The sequence below is a fragment of the Chaetodon auriga genome, chromosome 10 (genome assembly GCF_051107435.1).
Source record: "Chaetodon auriga isolate fChaAug3 chromosome 10, fChaAug3.hap1, whole genome shotgun sequence".
NCBI classification, from domain to species: Eukaryota; Metazoa; Chordata; class Actinopteri; order Chaetodontiformes; family Chaetodontidae; genus Chaetodon; species Chaetodon auriga.
The window spans coordinates 27,474,720-27,499,863 of record NC_135083.1 but is presented as its reverse complement, the minus strand read 5'-3'; the positions used below and the strand labels follow the sequence as shown (position 1 = coordinate 27,499,863).

Sequence of the window (25,144 nt, the reverse complement as noted above, 5' to 3'; positions counted from 1 at the left end):
CCCCTGGACAAGGCTTGCATGGGCAAACTCCTGGATAATTTCATTGACACTGTTGGTTGTTGGCATCCTCTAGCTGTGGTTATGTAAGATTTCAATTAAGTCTCCTTGGTCAACACTGTTAAAATCTCATCACCATGATTCAAGCACTGTACACTCAGATTTAGAAATCTATTTTGAGGAAATTCTCCACGACATCTGCAAAACAACTACATAACATTGCAAGGCCATTTAGTAAGTATGAGTAGAGTATATTCAAGTATATGCGGTAGCTTTAATAGACACACACAGCCACAGACAAGCAAGAATAACATCTCTCAGATGAAGCTCTAGTGGAAGTTCAGTCAGGAAGACTATTCTTTTACATGCTTAGGCCTGTAATTCACTACACTCACATGGTCATTCATAATTTCTTTGCTGTCATTGTCTGGGGCAGTCAATTAAGATATCAGCTGTTGTCATCAGGTGGTCACATTTATCCAATGGCACAGCAACACACCTTCATCATTAGCCTATTATGTAGCTGCCGTATTTTTGAATATGACTCTCTTTGTCTTAGTTCTTTCATGATGCTGTTATGCGCATCCCTCCACCTCCCTGTCAGTGACCTGTCTTTGCAGATCTTCGGCTTCATGATTTCATCATCCTCATCAGTCTATCAGTCAACAGTCATAAGCCACCACCACCACCAATCCATGGGGGGATTTATCTTGCTGCTGCTCAGGGTGATGCCCCTTGATTACAAAATCTCCTTGTGGAGTGTAAGCACCAAAGACTCTCTTATGAGACTTATTTATCAATTATCATCTGTCATAATTAACAAATTATCTTCACATCATTCACTTATGTCTCCTGATTGAAATATATGTATAAGTGCATTGCCTCATATGCGTCTCTTGGACTAACCAGATGCGAATCTGCCCAGATGATGTTCCATATGTCATACATGTGTTGGTCGCATGGAACACTTTGGTGAAAGGTGGATGCAGCTCTGCAGATTTGCAGATCTCTATCATTGGCAGGTGAAAGGTAGTCCCTGGTTCCGTAAAGCTCTGGCATTGCATAAGACTCGGCTTGCCACTTGGATCATTGATGTTTTTTGATGGCCTGATCATGTGTGAAGGGCACACCTGTGCTGTCTCATGTAAGTCATCCTAGGATAGTAAGTCATACATGATTTTTTCATGTTATCCAACATGAATTACAATGCCTTCTTTCAATTAGAAAACTGTGCCTCAAAATTACAAAGTAATTCGAAAAATAGCAATAATTTGCTAATTAACAACAAGAGGTTTCCTTACATCAGTATTTCATTGTAATTTCAGGTAAATTAATTAATGGCAATTAATATAACCACCCCATCTATAAAAACTTACATTTAAATTGAAGGTTTAGCCATCTTGTATATGCTTTTGGGGCAATTGAGTGATAATGGCGTTAAAGAATAATTCAGATGTTCAACTGTTATCTTTGAGGTCAATAGACCTGTCCAGAACTCCATACACTGCTTTCGTAGAGATTCCTCTTATTGGAGGAATGGTAGCCTGCTCCAAATAAATGTCAAAAATACATATGTAAATAAATATATGTCTCGGAAGGAATTGAAGAAGAACGGTATCGCACGAGAACACTATAAAAAATTCTCGCCTTGACCCAAGGAGGTCTCCGTATTCTTTAATATTGGCCTTACACACGCTTTTACGGTTAGTGGCAAAAACTTAATCGACCTTAGATGCACGGATTCAATCAATAATTTGGCATTCGATTTGTAAATGTAACGCATGCGCACTGTCTGCTCTTCCTCTCTGCTAGCTTCTCCGTCATGGCGCCTATTGTAAGTAAACTTGCGTGTCGATAATTCTACCTACATTGTAGCCGTTCCAGTGTGAAAGCCAGAGAAAACAAGCAGGATGGACTGGCAGTGCTGCTGTAGTAGTCATGGTCAAAAAGCAGGGTTTGGGTTCAGCTTGGAAGTGGTTTTATGAGCACATATGTAGATGAGTTTTTTCTATGGCCTACAACTGCCTTCAAGCTAGCGTCGGTAGGGACTTCGGTTCTCCACGTTGTTCACTCGGCTAGCATGTCCGGATTGCTGCATGACAGCAGTTTGTTTAACAAGTTGCCCAGTTTATGTAGTTGAGGAAGCGGTTGATCTCTAATGAGATAAATGTTTGCTCCTTTTTTATACTGTGCCTCCGACACTTGAACGTTGAACAGTGAAAGTAGATCTAGTGATATGGTTTGTCTTACTGGCAAGTCAACGCGCCTCATAACACGTACCGAATGTATAGATTTGTTCTTGACGTTCTGATTCGTTACAGTATATTTTCAACAATGTTCTGTAAGACTTGTAACAAGCAAGAAACCCTCAGTGTGTTAACTTTAAATGGTGTCTACCGTGACGTTCTCCAGTATAGCGTTTGGAATTGTGAAAAGTGAAGTCCTGTAGTTGTAGCTAACCCCACACTCCAGCCAAATAGATTTTTTTTTTGTTTGTTTTCTAGCAGAAAAAGCAGAACACCGGCAAAGGTGGTAAGAAGAAGAAGCAGGTCCTGAAATTCACTCTGGACTGCACCCACCCTGTTGAAGATGGCATCATGGACGCTGCCAACTTTGTAAGCCCCACTCATCAGACGTTCTCAGTGTATTTTAGTCTGTTTTGCACAAATCATATACTGTCCACATTAATGCCGACTTTTCCCAGGCAGAAATGAATGTTACAAAATATGAAAACCAACTAATGGAGACTTAAAATTTGCTTGTGTTAGTAATCCATGAATATGTGATATGTGTCACTGACTGCAGGTATTTAGAATGAGCATATTGATCTCGAAGTAGTGTACAAATGGCTGTCAGTGGTCTGTGTGTGATGTTTCCGTAAACATGTTTCTAGGAGCAGTTTCTTCAGGAGCGCATCAAAGTGAATGGAAAAGCCGGCAACCTGGGTGGTGGTGTGGTCTCCATAGAGAGGAGCAAGAGCAAGATTACGGTTTCTTCTGAGGTGCCCTTCTCCAAAAGGTTAGAAACACATGTAGATTATGCTTCTGTGGTAAAATGTACAAGGGTCACAGCATAACTTTAAACTTAATACGTCCGCATGGGCTGATAAGGCTATCCCAGACATCTGATGACATGCAGTGTTCAGAAATGCAGAGTTTGGAGGACACTAGTGCAGCCCTATTGGCCACAATAGGTGTGTATTGATGATCATACAGAGCCCATTTCCACCTGGTGTTAACACGCACTCTGTGTCTGAATATCCTATCTCGATCAGGAAAAAGACATGTTAATGCAGGTGTAAATGCAGTTAAACACATAATTAAAATCTGGTTAGATCAGCCAGCTTGACCTGAAGCTTAAGATGGCTGGTAAAAGCTGCAAGTAGCAGCAGTAACTAGTTTGTCTTCCCGCACAAAATTGATCATGTCTGTCGGTGATTTTGCTTCCTTTGACCTGTGAGGCTCTGCTTGTTGACAGCTCCGCCTAGCTAATTTGCATAATAAAACATGTGAGCAGAATGAACAACAACACTTAATGATAGTAGCTGTGAATGTAAAGACCAGTGGATCAGATGTCAGTATCCAGATACAGTTCCCATGTTAGTATCAGGTGAGAATGGACTTGATGGGATGATTGAATCATTGATTAGTGGGGCCAAATACATTAATGACCTTCTTACAGTAGAGCACAAATGATTTTATAGAGTGCAAACATAACAGGTTTGAATATTGGTCGCCTTGTACATTAGTGTATTTAATGTGTTGTTGTTTGTTATTATTGTTGTTATTAAAGGCATGTAAATATTAGAATAAATAACAAGTGGGGAGGTGAGATGGCGCTAAACTAACAGAGCAATCAGACTTTGATATTGTAATCACTGTCCCCACCTGAAGCACTGAAAGTGATTCATGTGAAAGTGAATGACAGCTCTTGTCTCCTGTTGCAGATACTTGAAGTATCTGACCAAGAAGTACCTCAAGAAGAATAATCTTCGTGACTGGCTGCGCGTTGTGGCAAACACCAAGGAGAGCTACGAGCTCCGCTACTTCCAGATCAACCAGGATGAAGAGGAGGAGGAAGATGAAGATTAAATTGACGATTCATCTGATTTTGTACATTTAAATAAATGTTGTTTACGGTACAGAAACTTGTCCTGCAAGTTTTTGGTCAGCATGGCTCACAGGCTAACCTGAGTACAGGCGGACAACCTAAACCTTACAGTAGGTTTAACATTTTGGTCTTAATTGTAATTGTTACCTATTATCTCTTTGCTGAATTTGAGCCACATAAACTTATTCCCAAGGTACAGAAGTAACTTCCATGCTCAACTAGAAACCAAAAGGCATTTAGATGATATATTAATCAGTTACTGATTTTGACAGAGTTGTGAACTCAGAAGACTCCCACCATCTTTTCCTGCACTCAAGTATTAAAAATAAACATGACTGTAGACATAAGTAAATGGTACCATTGTAGGAATAAAGGGAGAAAAATCAAATTCATGTCAATCTTTATTTTTCAATGAAAACAAAATTGTAACCCAGAGAATTTTCACCATAAAAAAGAATGCAGAACAAGTAGGAGGAAAAAAACTTTTTTTTTTTTTAAGGACATGCCTTCATTTCACACTGACCATTCCCTCACATTCCATTGTTGGTTCTAAATATTATGACCTGCTTGTGAAACCAATAAGCATTGGAATTATTACTCAAATTAGCAAAGACAAAAGCTAGGAGACGGTGGTCTGGGAAGGACTGAGGTGTGCATCCTTGATCCAAACACTGAAGAGGACAACAAAGGGAATGTAACATTGAATGGAGTGCATTAAGTCATGTTCCAAATACTGATTGTAGTCTTTGGCAGCTGCCCACACATGGCTGCTCATACTGCCATATAAACTAAATCATAATGTTCAGCTGATCCTCTGAACACACACAAGACTTCCATATCCTGAACATGTAGAAAAAGGCACAGGTATGGAGTATTGGTCTTTGAAAACCCCTCAGTAAGAAAAGACTGAGGGTCCTGATGTAGCACCCGTAAATGTGACAACTTTATCATTTCAAATACCACAACAAAGAAAACAAGATACACAAAGACATGAATGTTTGGCTGTATTACAAAATAGAAAAGGTTTTTTGGGAAGCACTACTCTGCTAGGTGTGAAGTGCTCGGAGCAAACTGTTGCAGGTTCACTCGAGGTGGAAAGTGAAGATATTTTGGCCGTTCATTGTGAGACCTGGACTTCTGTCTCCAGTTCCATTTTCTCTGATTTCCGTGTCCAAATTGGTGTGGAGCTATTTTCTGGTAGTTGAGATGTGTGGATATCCTTCAAACCTGTGAGCGCCTCCCCCCTGAATTCAGCCATCACACTACTACACCACCGAGACTGGCAGGTTCTCCTGCTGAGCATTGCTGGTCTGCTCAAGTGAAGAAGGTTGAGGTGTTGCCATTCGGGGCCCAATCAGATTGTTCGGGGGTTGTATTCAGGCAGCTTTTTGAGTTTCTCCTGTTCCTGCTCAGTGTCCTGTCTGGCAATAACCAGCGAGTGAGAGTAGCCCATCACCACCTGCAAAAACAACACACGACACTCAGTAATGTTTTCCATAGCACCAGTACTTTTTGCTTCTTCAACCTATAACTCTGACAAAGCATCTCACTTTCATATTTTATTCCTTGGAACCTTCTTGACCAGGTCTAATGAACTATGAATAGACACTTCTGCTAAGTGAAAGTAGAGCAGTCATGCTTTTTCTGCTGAAGATCACAGGTGTGCCTTTTAGGCCAATATCTTGACCCATCACTGCTGGAGGCTAAAAACTGTACAAAACAAAATCAAAGCCAACTTCTCTATGACAGGATATAAAATTAAGGCAAAGATATAAGTCAACTTGACCAGACGCACATTTTTCCTGGGCAGTGCAAAAAATAGTTCAAACTGGAAATGTTTCATTTGGTGCGCTTAAATGCACTTCAGTTACAGTCGGATTTCTCCATTTAAGGTAGACTGAGCCATTCTGGAAAAAATAGGTGATATTTTAACAACATCCAAACAAATGCACCCTCCAAAGCTCACAGATGCACAGCTAACATGCAGAGGACATGATACTTTCACACACCGGCACACCAGCTACAGACAGCGATACTCACAACTCTCCTGGCACTAACATTGGCATGTAACATGCAACATATCTCAGCAAACTAATAAATAAACTAAGTGTCCCTGGGCAAGTAATTCAACGTTACCTCACCACAAATCACAAAGATAGCAGAAAAACAGAGCGACCTCAACATCCACCTACATGCCTTTCAGCTCTCTGATGTTTCTCCACCACTGGAAAGCCTCACCAATGTTAAAAGGGCTCCGTCGCCTTGGCCAGACCATAACCGTTCTTTCTTCACAATGCAATTACATGTTAACATGTGCCAGATTTACTGTGCCTCTTGTTCCCCTCTTTCTCCCCTTGTCCTGTGCACGAGCACTGGCACCACCTGTTGCTGAATGCTGAAACAGTGCTTTGTTGCTTGGCCTGAGCCATTTACAGACCCAGTGCTGTGTACAAAGAAATGTACAAATGCTATCCTCCCTGACCATCTGCACAACAAGCTGCTACAGCTGCAGGTGGGGTACCTGCAGCTGTAGCACTACTCATCAACAACACTGTGGTAAAGATGGTGGTTTAAAGTTTCTGGGCGCCACAATCACCGGCAAGCTTATCTCATGTAATCAAGCAAGCTCACCAGAGGATTTTCTTCCTCTGACCCAGTTCACTGTGTGGTACCCTGCATCCCCTGCCCACACCGAACACAGACTGGAACGAATCATATCAACAGCCAGGTGGATCATATGACAGGATCAAGTGCCTGTCAGTGCTCTGCATGAAGCTAGAGCTAGACAGCAGGCCAGTAGGGTAGTGGCAGGCCCATCATACCCGGCTCACTGCTTACTCTTCAGAAAGCTACCATCCAGCTGCAGGTTGGGCACCTTCAGGATCAGGACTAATAGACAACTTAACAGTTTTTCCCTAAGGCCATCACTCTATTCAACAAACCATCTTAGCTTCCTCCCTCATCCTCTGATCACTCATCATATCCAAAGAATCTATTTTCAGTACAAATAGACAGGAAAGCCCCAAAACCTGATAAGGCTTCCATACTAATTAGCAAAGTGTTGTATGCTAACACACTAAATGAACATGGTGAGGATTTTCAGTTTTGCACCTGATAAACATCTGTATGCTAGCATTGTCATTGTGAGCATGTTACCATGCTAACATTAGCATTTAGCTCAAAGCACCGCTGGGGTTAAGTACCGCCTTATAGAACTGCTGGCATGGCTGTTGACTCTTGTTTAGATTCATCCACTCATTTGAGCCTTTTCAAAAAGTTTCCTTTCCAGCCCTAGTGTGGTTGTAAGGCAAAAGAGAGAAAATTGCATCTTAAATTTAGATGACTCAGTGTGGACACTCTCTAGGTGATGTGTGATGTACTTACAGTCCCCCTCATCTGATATGGTCAAAACCATTGATTCATATATCCATTTACCTGCTCAATATAGATGCCATCCAAGGTCTTGACTTCCTGGGCGGTGGTGGAGGATTTGGGTTTGTTGTCTCCATATCCCTTAAAGACAAATGATAAGATTCAATCAGCGATGAGATCCTGACTAACGGCCAATATTCCTGTCAATGGTATTGTACCACTTTGAATGAGGAACAGTGTATCCTGTAATGACTTAGCCACTATTGAGGCCTCAGGTCTTACCAGCTCTCCAAATGTCGGTGAGGGACCCCAGCTGATTGTACTCTCATCTGCAGCAATAACAATGCTGCTCTTCCTGTTAAATACAAAAACATTCAAACTCCACAGTGAGGGAACTATTGCACATGTATATATAGAGTTAGGGATGGGAAAACTAGTAGTCACTAAAGAGCCCCATAAGGACTTACCAACACTTTACCTTGCCCATTACATACTTTGTCCTTGTACGATCGTATTTATACAACAGTGTCTCCCAGTGCCTATACAGCAGAGTTTGTCTAGAAAACATTTTGGTAACACTTTCTATGAACCACATATATAGTGTGCTACAGGGGCATTCAAAGTGAATTATAATGCATTCATAATGCTTCATGACTACACACAAAAACACACAATGCTTTCTGATGCACTGCATCAATAGTCATGAAACATTATAGATGTGAATTAGAATTAATTACAACTTCAAGTGTCTTATGGACACTCTTGACTAGTTATAAACTAGAAGCTGACTGACTTGCAATCCATTATGACTACCGATAGTCACCTCAGCAATCAACTGTAGTAGGACTCATAGTATGCTATAGTAGCCCATGTGATATCATATGTGGTCACTGTATGTGTAGTACATATTGATGCATCTATGATAATGCATGTTTCATAATAACATTTCATTGTTGATCTAATGCATTTTCATGCATTTAAAAGAATCTATACTGCATCATAAGTGATGCAGTGATCATGCCAAAATGCAGAGAATTACAAGCCATATCTGGGGGGCAAAACACAGTAAAGACTCTCATGCTGATTTTCAAAATAAAGGTGCCTGAACATAAATGTCCAAATATACAGCATAACATGAATAAAATATTTTGTTTCTTTCAGGGGATGGTAGATCCCCCAATAGAGTAAACAATGGTTCCATTCCAAAGGCAGACAAAATTTACTTGAAATTCTCTGTATTCTGGTGTGTTACATAATAATCACTTATGATGCAACATAGATTCTTTGTGAACACTTACCACTAACAATGAAACATTATGCTAAAGTTGCATGCATGCATTATTATAGATGTGTCAATATACTTAATTGGCTGGATTTATGTGGCGCTTTTCTTGTCGTAATGACCACTCAAAGAGGTTTTTCAACATGAGCCAGCATTCACCCATTCACACATACATTCATTCACTGGCAGCAAGGTGCCACCTGCTCATTACAAGCAGCAAGTTTTCACACACACACTAACACACTGATGGCACAACAATTTGGGGAGCAGTATCTTGCCCAAAGATTCTTTGATATGTAGACTAGGGACCAGGGATTGAACCACTGACCTTCTGGCAAGTGGATGACCACTCGACCCTGCGAGCCACAGCCTCACCAAATAATGTACTTCACTTGACTAATAATAACTGTGTGTGCGTGTGTGTGCGTGTGTGTGCGTGTGTGTGCGTGCGCATGACCCTGGGTGAGTTGACCCTTAAGGGGAATGGGGGAAAAAAAAACACTCTGGCACAGTGGGGACAGGTAATGTGAGCACTTACCCACAGGCCAGACTACGGATCTTCCAGCCACACAGATCCTGCACAGCTTTGGGGTACATAGTAGACTCTCTGGAAGTGTTTGTCACCCCCCAGAAAAACAGTCCCCCTGCAAGAAAAATACTGATCAGACATCCACAAACACAGAGGCATGCAAACATGATTATTTAGAATTATTACTTTGACATTTGATATTCAGCATTATATGCTAGAACATCAGCAAAAGTTAAGGAATCTACATATATTAGACAACAATGTAACTAAGCCTATTTGAGTGAGACTGCATCCAGAAATGTCTTTTCACCATGATCTCTTCTTACCCATCTCACTGACAGCAAAGGAACACTGGTAGCCTGTACAGATCTGACTGGCCCCACGTCCAGGAAAATCAAACAACTTGACCAGTCGTGGAACCATTTCGTCCTTCTGCTCTGTATGACCCAGACGCCCATAACCACCAAAACCCCAGCTGAACACTCGCTTCTGAGAGTCCAGTACCAGCTGCAAACACAAACGTAAGATTTAATGCTCAGTGTGAATAATGGCATTAGATTGTGTACTCTGTTAGACCAATCACAGTGAGACATACAGGTCTGTGCGAAGAACCAAATTACAGCTGTGCTGCCTGTGTAGTACAGCTTTGTGATGTGTTCATTTCATTCCGGTTGCCTCTATGTTGTTTACTCAGTGAGTCCATAGACACATACACACAGATCAAGTGATGTGGCAACACAGCCACCATATTGGTCCGGGAAGCTGTGCAAGGAGGAAGGATGTCTATCCACAATTAAAATCATCTTAACTCACTCAATTTTCAACCAACTGGGTTTATTACAAATGCTAGACATGTCTTTATGATACAGGATACTTGTTTGAAAAATGTGGTTTTTCATACCAAAATATTTTCTTATTTAGACAGTAACAGTAACGCCTAAGAAATAAAAATGTGAAATAAAAAGAAAACTTCAGTAAGGAACAGAAACTCTTGTTTTGATGCATGGCTCCAGAAAAGATTTGAGGAAATGAATGTTACACAGTGAGTATCCTTTAATTCTGTGATGTCTGCCCACAGACCCCAGTTGCAGCCAATGACTTAAATCTGTTGCATTCTCTTGAAAACCAAGAAATCTTTTGGATTCTACTTTTAGTTGTTACACCACTTCCCATGTTTGTTTGTAAATCACCAATAAGAGAAAAAACACTTCATTGACTTACATTGTATGATCAAAATAAAATGTAATATAAATTAATATTGTGTACATGATAGAAATACTGTCTTTTGTACTGTTGATTTGGAGCGTGATATATATGTGTTTTATATAGCAAGCAGCGGATTGGATTTTGTGTGCCCTATATGCAACATTATGTCCTGCTAGTTACATGCCTGTTTTAAGTGATGAATTGCATTTCTTGTGGTACCAAATTTTCAACCTCAGTAGCATCAGTGCTACGTGGGAAAAAAGTTTATATACAGCCTGACTGGACATGTACGGAAACAAAAACTGTATAATTTGATTTGACTCTGATGAAAACAAAAAGTGCATTTTCTCACTGTATGGTTAGCCCCACAGGCCACATCTCGGACCACAACGTTGGGCACAGGCATGATCTGGCCATCCTTGGACTTTTCGATGAAGATGGCGACACGGCGAGGAATGAGCTCACAGTCAAACTCAATACGCTGGGCGCGTGCTATGAACTTCCCGTCACTGTTGTGACCTGCAATGAGACAGATGAGGGGTCAATATTATACAAATATTAAGACATGAAACAAAATAACTTAACCAATACAATATTATTGAGGCAGATGCCAATGTTGTGTTCAGTTTTAAAAATAGGATGTATTGGCCAATAATTGCATTTATAACATTAACACTTCACATAAAAAAATATACAAATCAACTTGTCAGTGCTCTCAGGCAGACAAACTGTAATGGAGACACTGTTTCTAAATGACCTTAGATGATGTGCAGGTGCTGATACAGAGAGAGCTGTGATAAGCTTGTTTTGTAAAATAGCTGACCATTATTCAAACACACTTTAAACGAAACTGATATATTAAAAACAATAGATGTGTTTGCATGTTGTGAGCATACCCAGCTGTCCATACTCTGGGCAGCCAAAGGAGTACAGGTTTCCTTTGCAGTCCACCACCATGCTGAATTCAGCACCACAAGCCACCTTCACCAGGGGCTGGCCATTGTATGAAATCTTGAAGGAAAAAGAGAAGGCAGACTATAAACAAGGTACACTAACATTCTTACTATGAAGCATCTGAAAGGTCACAATGATTTACTATGGTCAGGTTTTATGTAAAAAAAAAAAAAAAAAATCACTTTGCATTCCCTCTGATCCACATTTCTGACTGTGACCACAACAGGCTATAGCCATGGTCATGGTATGTAACTCAGCCTGTATCATTAAAGCTAATGTTACGAGATCAACTGAACAACTATCAAGTTCCTTTTACTATGGGTTCTATATAATATGGCTTCTGTCATGGTTGTGATTGCAACAAGGCTGTAGACTGGCATGGATATAGATATGGGCGCTGCTATTGTGATTATGGCTACTGTTATGGCTGTGGCTGTTAATACAGAGGCACTCATGTGTCTATCATCATCTAAGTACATGCGGGGATTGTGAATTGACACCACTGTGTTGGCTGAGTGCTGTTGTGATGCTATTTCTGAACTATAGTTTATGATAACATATGTGCTGTCTGATCAGCTATATCTGTTTGTAAGCTCAAAAGATAAGTTTTAACAACTCTATTATGTGGGTTTCTGACATTAGCTTGTGGATGACTCAGAACTTCTTACAGCTAAATCAAGACAAAACTGAAATCCTAGTTATGGAAGCAAAAGCTCAGAAAGAGACACAGCTAAAAGTACTTGAACTAACTTAAACCAACTACTAAACACCAAGGAAAAGGTTAAAAGCCTTGGTGTAATCATTGACTCCAACCTAAATTTTGAACATTGCATTACTAAATGTCACGTAACTAAAATATAAGACTGTTTCTGTTTTCCCAGACAGGCACAGAAGAGTTAATACATGCTTACACCTCCAGCAGGTTGGACTACTGTAATGTTCATGTATACCAAGCAGCATGTGTTCTTACAAAATGTGTATGTGTGTATACAGTACCAGTCAAAAGTTTGGACACACCACACCTAATTAATACTGAAGACATCCAAACTATGAAGGAACACATATGGAATTATGTAGTAAAAAAAAAAAGTGTTACACAAACCAGAATATGTTTTATATTTTAGATTCTTCAAAGTAGCCACCATTTGCTTTGATGACAGCTTTGCACACTCTTGGCATTCTCACAATCAGCTTCACAAGATAGTCATCTGGAATGATTTTCCAACAATCTTGAAGGAGTTCCCAGAGGTGCTGAGCACTTGTTAACTGCTTGCCTTCACTCTGTGGTCAAATATTTAACATTTTGGCTCATCAGCCCAGAGCACCTGCTGCCATTTCTCTGCACCCCAGTTCCTATGTTTTCGTGCATAGTTGAGTCGCTTGGCCTTGTTTCCATGTTGGAGGTATGGCTTTTTGGCTGCAACTCTTCCATGAAGATCTCCTGTGGCCAAACTTCTCTGGACAGTAGATGGGTATACCTGGGTCCCACTGGTTTCGGCCAGTTCTGAGCTGATGGCACTGCTGGACATCTTCCGACTTCAAAGGGAAATAAGCTTGTGTTTTTCATCTGCTGCACTAAGTTTCCTTAGCCAACCACTGTGTCTACGATCCTTAATGTTGCCCGTTTCATTGTGCTTCTTCAAAAGAGCTTGAACAGCACACCTTGTGTGGGAGAGACCTTGCTGATGCAGTATACAGTGGTATAAGTAAGTATTTGATACCCCACCGATTTTGCAAGTTTTTCCCACTTACAAATAATGGAGAGGTCTGTAAAACCCACAAATCACATTGTATGATTTTTAAATAATTAATTTGTATTTTATCGCATGAAATAAGTATTTGATCAACTACGAACCAGCAAGAATTCTGGCTCTCACAGACCTGTTTGTTCGTCTTTAAGAAGCCCTCCTATCCTCCACTCGTTACCTGTATTAATTGCACCAGTTTGAACTCGTTACTTGAATAAAAGCCACCTGTCCACACACTCAATCAATCACACTCCAACCTCTCCACCATGGGCAAGACCAAAGAGCTGTCTAAGGACACCAGGGACAAAATTGTAGACCTGCACAAGGCTGGGATGGGCTACAGGATAATAGGCAAGCAGCTTGTTGAGAAGGCAACAACTGTTGGTGCAATTATTAGAAAATGGAAGAAACTCAAGATGACTGTCTCCCTCGGACTGGGGCTCCATGCAAGATCTCGCCTTGTGGAGTATCAATGATAATGAGAAATGTGAGGGATCAGCCCAGAACTACACAGGAGGACCTGGTCAATGACCTGAAGAGAGCTGGGACCACAGTCACGTCGTCATGGATTAAAATCCTGCAGCACGTGCAAGGTCCCCCTGCTCAAGTCGGCACATGTCCAAGCCCGTCTGAAGTTTGCCAAGACCATCTAGATGATCCAGAGGAGGCATGGGAGAATGTTGTGTGGTCAGATGAGACTAAAATAGAACTTTTTGGTATAAACTCCACTCACCGTGTTTGGAGGAACAAGAAGGATGAGTACAATCCCAAGAACACCATCCCAACTGTGAAGCATAGGGGTGGAAACATCATGCTTTGGGGGTGCTTTTCTGCAAAGGGGAGAGGACGACTGCACCGTATTGAGGAGAGGATGGATTGGGCCATGTATTTTGGGCAACAACCTCCTTCCCTCAGTAAGAACATTGAAGATGGGTCGTGGCTGGGTCTTCCAGCATGATAATGACCCGAAACACACAGCCAGGGCAACTAAGGAGTGGCTCTGTAAGAAGCATTTCAACGTCCTGTAGTGACCTAGCCAGTCTCCAGACCTGAACCCAATAGAAAATCTTTGGAGGGAGCTGAAACTCTGTGTTGCCCAGCGATAGCCCCGAAACCTGAAAGATCTAGAGATGATCTGTATGGAGGAGTGGGCCAAAATCCCTGCTGCAGTGTGTGCAAACCTGGTCAAGAACTACAGGAAACATTTGACCTCTGTAATTGTGAACAAAGGTTTCTGTACCAAATATTAAGTTCAATTTTTATATTGTATCAAATACTTATTTCATGCAATAAAATGCAAAATAATTATTTAAAAATCATACAATGTGATTTTCTGGATTTTTTTTTAGATTCCATCTCTCACAGTTGAAGTGTACCTACGATGAAAATTACAGACCTCTCCATTCTTTGTAAGTGGGAAGACTTGCAAAATCGGTGTTGTATCAAATACTTATTTTCCCCAGTGTAACTATCTCGTGTCTTGCTGTGCTCAGTCTTGCCATGGTGTATGACCTGTAACATGAAACTGTCTTCCACAACCTCACCTTGGTAGCAGTTTGGCTGTTCCTCACCCAGTTTTAAGCCTCCTAGCGATCCCTGGCCTCAGCAGTCTACATATTGAAGATACTGAACCCCAAATTGCCCCAGATGCTGTGCAATCGGTGTGTGAGTGTGTGTGTGAACGGTTAACGCTCGTAAAGACCATGTGAATGGGTGAATGTGGACTTGTGCTGTAAAAGCACTTTGAGTGGTTCTCTCTCTCGCTCTCTCTCACTCTCTCCCACTCTCTCTCACACACTCTCACACACACACACACACACACACACACACACACACACACACTGTATTAAGCAATCTCCGGAGTGGTGATGCACTGTTCTATTGTGCAAAAACAAATTAACCTTCATGAAAGAGCCATTAGAAGAAAACCTTTCTGGCATTTTAACCACAAAATTCAGTGTCAGAAGTTTGCAAAGGAACATCTAAACAAGGCTGATGCGTTTTGGAAACAAGTCCTGTGGACAGATGAAGTTAAAATAGAATTTTTTGGCTTTAATGGGCAGAGAAAAAGGGTATCAAAATTGATGAAAAGAACATTTGCCTATTATGTTAGTGCCATTTGCCTCATCGTAAAACCTGCTATTACTAACTATTAATCAATAAAGAATCAAATCGTTAGGCAGAATCGAAAATGGAATCGGAATCGTAAAAATCTTATCAATTCCCATCCCTATCCCTGACTGTTAAGCATGGGGATGGATTGATCATGCTTTAGGCTTGTGTTGAAGCCAGTGACATGGGGAACATTTCACTGGTGGAAGGAACAATGGATTCAGTGAAATGCCAGCAAATTCTGAAAGCAAAAATCACACCATTTGTAAAAAAGCTGAAGATGACAAGAGGATGCCTTCTACAACAGGATAATGATCCTAAACACAACTCAAAATGCACAATGGACTACCTCCAGAGGCACAAGCTGAAGGTTTTTAACATGGCCCTCACAGTGCCCTAACCTCAACATCATTGAGAATGAGTGGATAGACCTTAAAAGAGCAGTGCATGCGACATACCCCAATAATCTCACTGTACTTGAAGCTTTTGTACTGAAAAGGCCAAAGACTCAAAGCTGGCTACAAAAAACATTTATAAGCTGTGATACTTGCCGAATGGCGTGTTACTGAGTACTGACCATGCAGAGTACCCAAACCTTTGCTTTAGGCCCTTTTCCTTTTTGTTATTTTAAAACTGTAGATAGATAATGTTGTTTAAAACATTTAAGAAATGGGTAATCTTTAACTTTATTCTGACTGGACATTAGGTCATCTCTACTCTCAGCTATTCACAGTAACCTTAATTTTGACCAACATTACCCAAACTTTTGGGTACCACTGTATACATGTCAAATGTGGCAATATACCAAGCAATAACAGGTTTTAAGAGGTCAAAGACAAACACAGTTCATAGTACATCTGTGTTGGTAAACTTCCACACACAAACATTTATGTGAATATATAAATGTATTCCTATGTTAAACTGTTTACTGCATTATGTACTAGACCAGTTTTATTTTGTTTCTGTCACTTTCAAATTAAGTGTATTTTACAATGATAAAATTAAAGTTTCTGTAAATAGAGGCTTTCTGGTGGCTTTAGTGAGAGCAATGTAACAGCTGTTTATTTTTTACACAAAACTGATCTTACCCATCAACAAAAAGGTCAGTCTCTATTGCGATCCTTTCCATAATATTGTCAGACACTTAGAATAACTATCTGAGCCTGTCAGTGGCAAGAACTTTTTGTGGACTTACACGGACAGTGCAAAAATGCCCAAGGGGATTACATTGCAGTCTGTTTTGTGGCTGCCCGTGACAGCACTCCAACTAAATACTGGAAAAACTTCAAGAAGTGTTGTCTCCATTAGTCAGCTGGACACAAAAACATGAGAAAATGGGGTCTATAATCAGATATATAAGTGACTGGAATTTCAGTGTGTGCTAGGCGTGACAGGGATGGCTTACTGGTGCTGGGCTGAGGACCGCATCGGTCTGGCTGCCTTGGCCGAGCTGGCCCAGCTTGTTCTCACCAAACGAGTATGCAGTGCCATCCTCTGAGGAGAAAGAGTGACATCAGCAAAGGCAGCAGCACATACTAACTCACACAATCTGTCCACTGTGGTTTAGATACATTTGAAAATGAAGAGAAATAACAACTGGATTCCATAATTTTTGGAAGACTCCCTGTGACAACGAATGCAACAAATCTATTTTCTGTTGAATTATTATGACCCCAGATTATGCTGGTTTTCATTCGAACCAATGACTACAAGCAGAAGATTTCACTAACTACAGGAACTAAATTACTGTAATCAGCTGATGTAGTATTGGGCTTGAATGAAAACACAGACACCCCTTATGATAACGTACATCATGACTTGGCCTACCTGTGAGTGCCAGGGTGTGATTGCGTCCACAGGCTGCAGTAACAATCACAAGATCCGCAAGGGCCTCAATCAGCTTGGGGGCCTCCAGACGCTTGGTGTCCCCATGACCCAGCTGCCCTTTGTCATTACGACCTGGGGAAGCCAGAAACCAAGAGCTTGGTGATGGATAGCTGCTGGTTTGTGTGACACAAACCTACATGCAAATCCACTTACAGTCAGTAATCAGAGCTGTATTTGCATAGAATAAATCCACAACCTTTGGGGGTGTCTTAGGCGATATTTTTAGTTGGAAAATCGTTTGTGCCTGAATCCAGCATGTTACTTACCCCAGCTCCACAGGTTGCCCTCAGTGGTTATGAGGAGACTGTGTGCTGCACAGGGACCAGACACCACACAGCTAACCTGTACATCACTCAGACAGCCGTAGCGGTGAGGACCCCACAGATTCTGGCCCAGGTTGCGGAAAGCAGCTGGAAACACACAAAACATGACAATATCTATTTAATACACACACCATCTCTCAACACCAGTCTCATGTTATTTTCTTCTTACTATTTCGTTCCCTGACCACTGCATAAGAGAGGAGAGAACAACATGACCAGAGTCAATGAATGAAACAGACCTGGTATATTGCCACATGTCTGATGAGCTATAAACCATGTTAAGAATTATTGGAACGCATTTTCAGTGTTCTGGTAGGCACAGTATCTCACCCCTCCCCCAGGGATGGTTTTTGTCTATGCAGCTGTTCCTGCTGACACCCACCCCCCCTATCCAATGTCATCAGTGCAGATTCATCAGTGTGTACCAGAGTAGTGAGGCAGCCAACAGCCTGCCCCAGGCATCAGTGGGCCAGCAACAGGGGGCAGCACAGAATAAGCATATCTACAAAGATATTACTGTCACAATTAATTTATGGAGTCTTACAGTCTGTAACACTTATGTGGCCCTTGCAACCCAAACAAAGAGACACGTGCACGACTACTGTGTGGTCATCCTTAGTTATTTCATTCTCTGCTGCAGACACACTGGAAAAAAATCTTAATCTTTTATTGATTCTGTCTGGCTGTACAACCTCCTACATCTTATCATTACAACCCGTTCAGGGTTAAGGAAAATACAGGAGTGTATACATGTGTAGATATAGACAATCAATGACTCAAATCAAAACCTCACGTTGTGTCCTATAACTTAATACAGGTGTCTCTGTAATCTATAGGGGTGCACAGAGACATCTCACTCTAGGAGGTCAATATTCGACACACTTCATCACAACACAGTGAACACCACATTACAATTGACATCATAGTGGTGAAAGTACTGTACCACCACGTTCTCTGGTGAACAAATCTGTCAAAATAGCCAACTGTTCATACCAGGCTGACAAGGTAACAAGGTTACTGGTTATTGGTTGTGATGAACAAGATGTTCAGTGCAAGTCAGTCTCTTCGTTTAATAAAAGCACAACAGTTCAATATTCAGGGAAATACACTTATTGCACATGCAAATTGCACACATTTGCTGCTATTCCCTACCATTGCAACACTATTATACTACTGCTGCTACAACTTATTTATTTAATTACAACTTATTTATTTAATATTACCTAGGGTTTAGATTCTTTTTTTTTTTTGTCCTGTTGTCTTGTTGTCCTGTCGTGCTTCTGCACCTACTGTTGTCTTGTCTATGCCGGGAAAGTGCGAAACGCAATTTCAATTCCTTTGTATGTTAAGTACATGTGAAGAAATTGACAAATAAAAGTGACTTTGACTTTGTTCCGTTTCTTTAAGTGTGAAATGAGAGGATGGATCTAAATTTCATGTCTGTGTGTTAAGTACAGAGAGGGACTCAGGACAATTCAAAAAATACACCTACCAACATCTCTACTGCTCACTGATTAATATGAATCGTGGTTGTGTAATCCATAGGTGCACAGAGACATCGTTATCTGTATTCATGTAACCAAGAAAATGATCTGTCTCTGTATTTAGAGACTTGAAGTCCCCCTAATTCATATTTATATTGGAAATTGTGTTATATCAGGTAAATGCTGTATTTTCCAATCTAATATAGATTGGCAATGCAATTTATTTTTGTGTCTTCAAAGCTCAAATCACCCTTACTCAAATCACCCTTAAGCTCATCACCTTTACTGATACATCCAACTATCTTAGAGTCATCAGAAAACTTCTGAAGATGGCAGGTCTTCAGAAGTTTTCTGATGACTCTAAGATAGTTGGATGTATCAGTAAGGGTGATGAGGATGAATACAGGGCTGCTGTGGACAACTTTGCCACATGGTGTGAGCAGAACCATCTGCAACTAAACGTGACAAAGACTAAGGAACTGGTAGTGGACCTGAGGAGAACCAAGGCAGTGGTGACCCCTGTTTTCATCCAGGTGGTCAGTGTGGACATTGTAGAGGATTACAAGTACCTGGGGGTACATACTGACAATAAACTGGACTGGGCAAAGAACACTGACGCTCTCTACAGGAAGGGCCGTCTCTATTTTCTGAGGCGACTGAGGTCCTTCGACACCTGCCAGACTATGCTCAGGATTTTCTATGAGTCTGTGGTGGCTAGTTTCTATGCTGTTGCCTGCTGGGGTAGCAGGCTGAGGAAGGCGGATGCCAACAGACTCAACAAACTGATCCGCAAGGCCAGTGACGTTGTGGGAATGGAGTGTGACTCTCTGACGGTGGTGTCAGAGAGGAGGATGCTGACTAAGCTACGGACTATCTTGGACAACGTCTCACACCCACTTCTTGATGTGCTGGTCAGGCACAAGAGTCTCATCTTACCAAAATCCACAACTGAATGCCACAGGCAATCGTTCCTGCCTGTGGCCATCAAACTGTAGAACTCCTCCCTCTGAATGGCTCTTGGACTTTTTTACTCCCTGTCAGATCATTCATATTTATACTGCAGTTCACTGCTGATTTAATACAATAATCATGTGCAATAACCAACAGTGCAATTACCCTGTGCAATAATTATTCTATTACAGTATATATGTATAATAACAAGCATGTACAATATCAGTATACTATTGTTCAAAACAAAGTGCATTCTTTAACTGTATATACTCTTTATTATCTATTTTTGCCATTTTGTCTATGTGTATATCTGATAGTTTTCAGTATATATATTTTGTTATATACACACACACAAACACACAATTTTTTTTTTCTCTTCTAATTGCACTACATGTTAAATCTCTTCGATCTCTTCTATTGTTGCAAGGAGCACCTGTAATGAAAACAATTTCTCCTCTGTGATCAATAAAGTATTTCTGATTCTGATTCAAATGTATTTAATATTGCCATATAATTAATTGGAATTCATATATTTCCACATCATATTGCACTTCATCTCTCTCACGCTTATTTTCAAATAAACATACACAATTCTTATTGTGAAAATTCATACAGTAAGAAAGTATGTAAATCAAAAATTTAGGTGCATACAAAAATGGGACGTTAAGAGCCACAGGTCCTACTCTAGACCCAACCCAGCTATTTAATATAAAAATACCTTGTTGTTTGGGCACTTCCTTTCTTCCAATTAAGTCCCAGTTGGTTGCTCCAAAGATGAGCAGCTGACCTTTAACTTTTGGGCACTCAAGTTTCTGTAGAAAGAACAAAATGAGGTCAGTGACAAAAAAAGCTTATGTTTTCCAAACCCAAAAAGCAAATTATTTCAACAACAGCTGGATCACAGCATCTGCAATTTGTCAGTCTGAAATTTGCAAAATAGCACTTTTGCCATCTTGATCATGCAGTTTAAAGACATGCCCATTTATCTTTTTAACAAGGATTTTTTTCTTTTAAATCAATACACTGCAAGCAACATTCTGCATTCAATCCTTGTAGATACTTTGGATATAATTAAGTTTCTGGAAGACACTTTAAGTGAACATGAAAGTTTTTCCAGTGAATATTTCCTTTTATTAGCGAGCAGATAAAAGATGCTGAAGAAACTTTCCAAGGGTCAGACTGTCCTCTATGAAGGGGAAAACAATAATAAAACACAAATACAGGTACAGACAAAAAAGCGGCTGACTGGCTAGCTGGAAGTTGTTGTTCTGAGGTATTCATTCAATATTCAATCAGAATCATGAGATTTTCCTGTCCGCATAAACCTATTTTAAACACATAAATGGGAGATCATGCAATAGATAAACTCCAGAAACATTTTAAAATGAAATTTTTTTAAGCCAATTCATTTTCAGATAGTGAATACAACCCACTATTTTCTCTTTGATGTCATCTGCCACAGTAACAGGCTGGAGACCACTCTTGGTAGAAGGCTTGCCAGGTTTCTTGTTGTTCTCCTGCTCGTAATCAAATTCATCGTCGCTACTGAAGTCCCTCTCTTTCCTTTTGCCGGTGGTCCTCTTCTTTTTCATCCCACCATTCCCTGAGACATCTGTCACCTTCTTACGTGGCATTTTTCAATCAGAAGCTGTTTTTGTGGTAAAGAGGAAGTGATCAGTTTATACAGGGTATAACAATAATGTGCAGTTAAGACTAACTATACCAGAACTCAAAACAATGAAAATGTAATGATCTAGGGAGCTTTTGGGCCAAATCAAGGAAAAACAATTCAGAGATATTACAGAGATATTACATATAGCATAATAAAAACATCAGGTGAGAATAACAGCACTAGCAGTCATTCCGCCGTCATTCTTTGTTCACATCATGGTTGGGTCTCAAGCTAGTTGATATGCTAAAGCTCAACTTGTGAAGTTATATTGCTAGCTGCTAGATAAAGTTTGTACATTATAAAGAAAGTCTATTCAACACAGACCGAAATAACTTTAAAGTTCACAGTAACATTTGCTTAATAGCTGACTGATAGTATTCAGTAAGATAACGTTACCTCGCTGCTGTAAGCTACCAGGAATTCTGAATGACACTCTTGAGTCACAGCAAGAAAAAGTACCAAGAACAAAACAGAGATATTACATATAGCATACTAAAAACATCAGGTGAGAATACTTTAAGTAGGCCTGCGTAACTACGGAAGCTAAAAACAGGCGTGCTTGCAATCATTTTTTTATGCCATTATCTCAAGATCACAATTTAATCATTTCATTGTCTTGAAAAAACAAAAGCTTGTTTCCTCATCTGTTTATCAGTGATCAGGAATGCCATCCCATCACACAGATAGGATCTTGTCAACTGTAGCAACTGACTTAAGGTGAAAATGTCAGATCAGGGAGTACCCATTAGTTTTACCATTACCAAAACGCATCAAAAGTTAGCTTGCTGAAATACTTTGGCATCATCAATCTTCTGTCATCTCTTCAGTGAGTGTGAATGTAATGCATTTTCATTTGAGTACACAAAACACCCTGCTAAAAAGGTTATGCCATAAATTTGTTGATAAAAGTCTCTGGTCACCCGGTGTCTGGGGGTTTTTTAATACATATGTGCTGACTTGGCTCAACTCTATTTCACCTGGTGCGTCAGCGTAGCACAGCACAGATTTGCATTTCCCGCTCCACCTCGTCCACAAATCAGAGGGTCACTGATTTGATCCCTGGTCCCTTCAGTCTACATATCTAAATCACTTTTCCGCAAGATACTGGACCCCAAATTGCTCTTTATGCTATGCCATCGCTATGTCAATGGTTATAGCTCCTGGTGAGCAGGCGACATCTTGCATAGTAACCTCTGCCTCTAGAGTTTCAATGTGTGCATGAATGGGTGAATGCTGACTTGTGTTGTAAAGTGCTTTGTGTGATCGGTAAGGCTAGAAAAGTGCTATATAAATGCAGTCCATTTACAATTTACCATTACAAGGACACCAGATTGAAGGTGTATCTTTATCTGATCATGCTTGACTTGAGGCATGGGGTTTATAGAAAGGCACCCTCTTCAGGGCTGTTAACTCTTACACTGTGCAACAGTTGTTGGTCGCCAGTTACATATCGTGGCTTTTCAGGCTGTTACGATTTTGCTTAGCATCTGCTGCTTACCGTTTCAAAGAGAGACAGGATGATTGAAACTGGTTAAAACTCTGTGTCTGGCAACAGCAGCAGAGGCTATTAAAACATGTCACTGAATCGTCCATTAATGATAACAAAACCAACATGATGTCACCACAACCCATTTGGAGGCAGTCAGGCACGCTTCAACCAGACTCCAGAATGATCCTTCTTGGGTGCAACCCGTGTTTAAACTGGTGATGGAATCATAAATCAATGTGGCATGGTTTGAATTAACCCAGCCAAAAGTACCAATGGAGAAGCCCCATATGTAAAGTTGGACAGCCTTCAAGTCTCACTGCAAATCGGATAGCCTTAATAAGGTTTTTAACTCTGTCACTGTAAGAGGCTTTATTTGAGCAAACGCTGGCTGAAGCAGAGAAACGTCATTTTCTTGAGAAAAATTCTCGCTCAAGAATCTCAAGAAATCAGCCTTTTGTTTATCGAGACGATGAACTAACTTGTTATCACAAGAAAATAAGGTGTTATCTCGAGATAATGACCTAATTAACTCGTGAGCTCAAGACAATGGCATTAAAAAATTGCAAGCACGGCCGTTCTCGGCTTCCGTACTTAAACATCAACTAATGCAGATACCAACTACTACAACTCATGAGCAAGCTGTGGAACAATGGATATTTCTAAAGCAATAAGTTTCACACTTCTGCTTTTCGTTAAATTAACTTTACAAACTTAAGCAAGTGAACAACTCAGATTTAACTACCTGTAAAAACACGCTTGAACTCACACGCTACGGACTAGGTTACTGTATCTTTCGATGAGCTAACGTTAAAAGGCAAGTTTAATGTAAGCTAGCTGATTTAAAGTACCGTTAGCGCAGAGTAGCTTTATTGTCAACTACAAGCAGGTAAATTTTTAAATTTAGCTTGTCTTCTCAAATTAAGTTCTTCAATGGCAGTCTAATGGAATGCAAGTGGAAACTAGGGCCACAAACCAAAAACAAACAGCAGACTACATTAGCTAAGACATATACCGGTGTCCCTCTAGTAGCTATCTGCTAGCTTCATTAGGCTAAGCAGCTAACCACCGTCGTTCTTTGTTCACATCATGTTGGGTAGCAAGCTAGCTGATACGCTAAAGCTCAACTTGTGAAGTTATATAGTTTGCCGCGAGACAAAGAAGCAAGACGAAGTTTGTACAGTATACTGAAATGGGTGATTCTATTCAACACAGAGTGGAATAGCTTAAAAATTTAGAGTGAAATTTGCTTAACAGCCGACTGACAGTATTCAGTAAGCTAACGTTACCTCGCTACTGTAAGCTAACAGGGATTCAGAATAAAGCTAGACACTAACGTTAAAGGAAACGATGCTACAACACAAACTTTTTCGATATTTTCTTAACAGGACACTTTTTACATTAGCGCACGTTTAACCTTTGTGATTTAGAAAACACGCTTTTTTTGTAATTTGATAAAGCTAGGAATAAATAAATGTACCGGTGATTTCCTGATTCAGCAGCTCTGTTGCCGTCTCCGGTTTGATTGATTTGAACAAAAGAAGCTGCAGTCTGCTTTCAGACCACGTGGGTTTCATTAAGTATTCATAGAGAAAACCAAGCAACCTCATACAACTGGCCGTTCAGGGCTGTGACGCAAAAACGGGGAGCTCGTCAACAATTACAGACTATACTGAAAATAAGACCTCAACATAACTGACACCGACAAACGCCCCCCCGCCAAAAAACAAACAAACAAACAAACAAAAAAAAACAGGCAGTCAGATGTCAATGAGTTGTTACCAGTTGCACAAAAAGGTGGTTTCCCCTCTAAGCTTCTCAAATAGTTTGACTGTTTCACTCTCAGACCTGCTTGTCTTCTTTGCTACTTACTTGGTGATACAATTTCTGACCATTCTTGCATTTTCTTCAGTCTGACATGTGTCTGCAAAATTTTCTGTTAATGTGAAAACGGTGCGTCAGGACAAGAATCTCTTGCTCGTAAGAGACATTTCACTTTCTTGTTCTGCTGAATTGTTCACTGGAGCCATC

The 25,144-nt window shown here is 40.5% G+C and overlaps 2 protein-coding genes across 3 annotated transcripts; one reads left to right on the top strand and one right to left on the bottom strand.

Annotated features, from left to right (window-relative positions):
• The first annotated feature begins 1,777 nt into the window (after nucleotides 1–1,777).
• LOC143326749 (large ribosomal subunit protein eL22) lies at nucleotides 1,778–4,144 on the top strand. 2 transcript variants are annotated; one of them, XM_076740599.1, is made up of 4 exons: nucleotides 1,778–1,831; nucleotides 2,502–2,612; nucleotides 2,891–3,015; nucleotides 3,944–4,144. In XM_076740599.1, exons 1-4 carry the CDS (start codon nucleotides 1,820–1,822, stop codon nucleotides 4,086–4,088), a joined length of 393 nt encoding a protein of 130 aa, XP_076596714.1. In that variant the 5' UTR covers nucleotides 1,778–1,819; the 3' UTR covers nucleotides 4,089–4,144. The 2 variants fall into 2 exon arrangements, with proteins under 2 accessions (XP_076596714.1, XP_076596715.1); XM_076740600.1 differs by having other exon boundaries at nucleotides 1,794–1,831; nucleotides 2,505–2,612.
• A 346-nt stretch (nucleotides 4,145–4,490) lies between these two features.
• Nucleotides 4,491–24,748, bottom strand: rcc2 (regulator of chromosome condensation 2). Its single transcript, XM_076740592.1, has 13 exons — nucleotides 24,594–24,748; nucleotides 21,389–21,603; nucleotides 20,674–20,767; nucleotides 17,464–17,607; nucleotides 17,138–17,269; nucleotides 16,716–16,804; nucleotides 11,393–11,507; nucleotides 10,849–11,015; nucleotides 9,617–9,797; nucleotides 9,300–9,405; nucleotides 7,762–7,834; nucleotides 7,543–7,620; nucleotides 4,491–5,566 (listed from the first exon to the last, which is right to left on the bottom strand). Exons 2-13 carry the CDS (start codon nucleotides 21,587–21,589, stop codon nucleotides 5,462–5,464), a joined length of 1,485 nt encoding a protein of 494 aa, XP_076596707.1. The 5' UTR covers nucleotides 21,590–21,603; nucleotides 24,594–24,748; the 3' UTR covers nucleotides 4,491–5,461.
• Between the last annotated feature and the right edge of the window lie 396 nt (nucleotides 24,749–25,144).